At 54.2% G+C, this 3,200-nt stretch overlaps 1 protein-coding gene across 1 annotated transcript in view; it reads right to left on the bottom strand.

The window, feature by feature from the left end:
• LOC119301537 (putative receptor-like protein kinase At4g00960) overlaps window positions 1-2,988 on the bottom strand; it is a 4,675-nt gene extending 1,687 nt beyond the window's left edge. The window contains exon 1 of the mRNA XM_037578526.1: window positions 1,910-2,988. Within this exon, the coding sequence (XP_037434423.1) occupies window positions 1,910-2,378 (469 nt within the window). The 5' untranslated portion in view covers window positions 2,379-2,988. The remainder of the gene's footprint in view (window positions 1-1,909) is intronic.
• Between the last annotated feature and the right edge of the window lie 212 nt (window positions 2,989-3,200).

Genomic DNA, 3,200 nt, shown 5'->3' with positions numbered 1-3,200 from the left:
AGGGAACTCAATCAAACGGAGGGAGCAAGGGCCCCGGGTGCAGCGCGGTTGTACACTGCACCCAGAGGCGCCCACGTAGGACTACCATGAGGAAAACCAAGGCATTCAATGCCGGAAACAGCTAGTGGAAGACTTTGACTCGGTCAAAAGGGCTATCGCAAGAAAGGGCCGCCTGGTCAAAGCAGAAGAATAGTTGGATTAGGGTTTGGCACTAGGCTACTACTGCTATCAGTTCACGTAGAGACTGACTGCGATGTCCATCCACAGGGGGCACAAAAGTATGGTGCACGTTTATTGCTTTTCCTCGTGTATGTATATGTGTATATGTAAGACCGCGCGTGCAAGAGTTGGAGATTCGCGGCCAAAGCAAGAGCAAGTGCGTCAGAACCGCCTCACCATCGAAGGCGAGTTTAGTGTCAAAAGCCAACTTCCTATGCGTGCGTCGAGCCACCTGGTTAAGTTGTAGCCTAGAAAGAAAAGCAACCGATGGGAGAGGAACAATTGGTCACTGATTCTGGCTTCGTGGATCAAACTGTCTCTTTCAGAGGCCCAACGAATTTTGACGGGAAGCGTACGGCCCCGTAAGTAAAAAAGCAAACTACTCTTCCCCAGCAAGCAAGCGATCGGCCTGGATATGGATCTAGTGCATCATCTCGGCGTCATGTGGTGCATATGCGTACTTGCCGTGCCAAGGACACGTTATTTCGCGCTAACAGATTTCTTTCTGAAAGTGAAACCGGCAAGGCAACACATACATGGACATGGTCTCATCTTTTTTACAACGCGCCGCGGACACGAATTTTTCAAACAAAGCGTGCTGTGCTGACCATTCGTGCGTTGGAATTTTTCAAAAGGGCAGAGTGTGCTTTTGCCGTTTATGGCCTGGACCAGTAGTCGTGGCCTCGGGATCACACGGTTGTTCGCTTCCGTTCGTGCTTCCTAAAGGGGTAACAGCGACAACAGCGCAGCGTACTACGGGCTACAACAGTGGACCGCTCGTTGTTCATCGCACCTACGTCATGGATGACCAACGAGCTGAAATTAACCTATGCAATTTTTTTCTAGTAAAAACCCATAATTCTAGCATCTACAATTCTAAATCCAACCTCGCAACCTGATACCCAATACAAATGTCAAGTTGCCAACCCAACAACTGTACGGCGCAGTCTCCTACAGAACCCAATTCAAATCTTCGAAGCATATGGATGTGGCTATCAGCCTATGATGCCAAATTAAATTAAGAAGACCAAAAATGTCTGCACTCGCTGACTGCCTCTGCATTTTTTTACTGTCTACTATAGTTTTACCACGCCATGTATATCTATGCATGTAGCATTTCTTTAAAAAAAAATTCTAGATAGATGCTTCCACTGTTGCAGAGCATGGCCCTGTTCCATCATACCATAGATTGATGTGAATGTGTATACGACTATACGGTGCTGGTTCGACATTGCTCTCGTAAGATTGTCTGCACTCACCGGTTCAGCAACCATCAATTCAGCATGCGTGTGCATTCTGAATAGCAATAATTCTAGCAGACGTCTATGAGGGCATCATTTCGTTGAGTTTTCTTTCTGTAAGATATATGCGTGTTCTTGCAGAGAGCCGTCGGCAGCATGACACCCTCACTGACGCTAGCAATGAACGGATATGTAGTGAGTACGTTCCTAGTCCTACTCTGTGTGAACTCGCTGCTGCAATTTTCCGGTGCATTAATTTCCTACCAAATATCACCACCAACCACGAAGCATCATGTGCATCTGTGCATTCTTCGTCTTCCGATCGCACAGGGTTGGTCGGAATTCGTGTTTCCAACCAACTAAATTAAAGCATGGATTGGAAGGAAAGCAGGGGAATGGCGACGAGAAATTATCAAGCGGAACGGGTGGGATGGGACGGAGCGACTCACAGTGTGTTTTGTTGCCGGAGGTGGGCGGCGGGGCGGCGGCGGCGGAGAAGAGGATCTTGTCGAGGCTCTCGTTGGGGACGTACTCGTAGACGAGGAGCTTCTCGTCGGCGCCGTGGGCGCAGTAGCCGAGCAGGTTGACGACGTTGCGGTGCTGGACGCGGGACAGCAGGTTGGCCTCGTTCTTGAACTCCCGCGCGCCCTGCCTGGACCCGGCGCCCAGCCGCTTGACGGCCACGTCCCGGCCGTCGGCGAGCTGGCCCCGGTAGACGGGGCCGAACCCGCCCTGCCCGAGCTTCTGCTTCTCCGAGAAGTTGCGCGTGGCCGCCGCCAGCGCCTCGTAGCGGAACGCGCGCTGCTCCCGCGCCGCGATGGCCTCCAGGTCCTCCTCCTCCCGCCGCGCCGACGCCGACGACCCGCGGCGGGAGCCGAACGGCCGCCGGATCCGCTCCAGCAGGTCCCGCGGCTTCATGTCCTCCTCCGCCAGGCCGGCCGGGCTTCGCCGGGGAGGGGGAGAACGCGGTGGGCGTCTGTCGCGCGCCGTGCGCGTCCGGGCGGGCGAGGGACGGAGGAAGTTTGGCAGTGAGGCCGACGCGCGCGTGTCGTGTCTGCCTTCGGGGTCGGGGTGGTGTGTGGAGCTGGATGAGGGATGAGGAGCGCGAGGTGTTTGAGAGCCGTCGCTGCCGCGGGGGAGCGAGGAAAGTTCAGGCGACTGCGCGTTGACAAACGGTGGTGTGCCCGTCCGGGCTGCCGGTGCCGTGACCTCGGGCTATCGTTGGCTGTGCATCTGCATCCGACTCGGCACGTACAAATCTTTGCGTACTGTTCTGCAACAGATATGGGCGACGTTCCTCTGACTTCACTGTGCTGCCAGCAGCAGGCACGCACGACAAGCGACGCCCCTTCTTGGCGACTTCGTTCGGCTCCGGGAAACTGCGGCGAAACGGCGGGCGCCAAGATTGACCCACCTTTTTCCGTCTTCCTCCGCGCATTTTTGCTTGGCTTTCGGAGGCAAATGCAATGGAGACGGGGAAGCAATGCACTGCCCACGTTTTCCCTCGGAAAGAAAACTTGTTAAACTTGTTTTTCTTTGAGTTAAATACAATAAAGGTGCCTCAACTTGTCCTCCGTTTAGTGTCTATAGTTACAAAACACACGAAACTGGTGCTCGAACTTGTCCGACCGTACAAATACGGCGCTTTCATCCGTACTTGGACGTATGTCCATCCCGCGTGGCGTGCTATTGTGGCAGTGGCCCATCTGTTAGTGGCTAAGGGGTGTTTGGTTCAGGGAC

The sequence above is a fragment of the Triticum dicoccoides genome, chromosome 5A (genome assembly GCF_002162155.2).
Source record: "Triticum dicoccoides isolate Atlit2015 ecotype Zavitan chromosome 5A, WEW_v2.0, whole genome shotgun sequence".
NCBI lineage: Eukaryota > Viridiplantae > Streptophyta > Magnoliopsida > Poales > Poaceae > Triticum > Triticum dicoccoides.
This window is presented reverse-complemented; position numbering and strand designations above follow the sequence as displayed.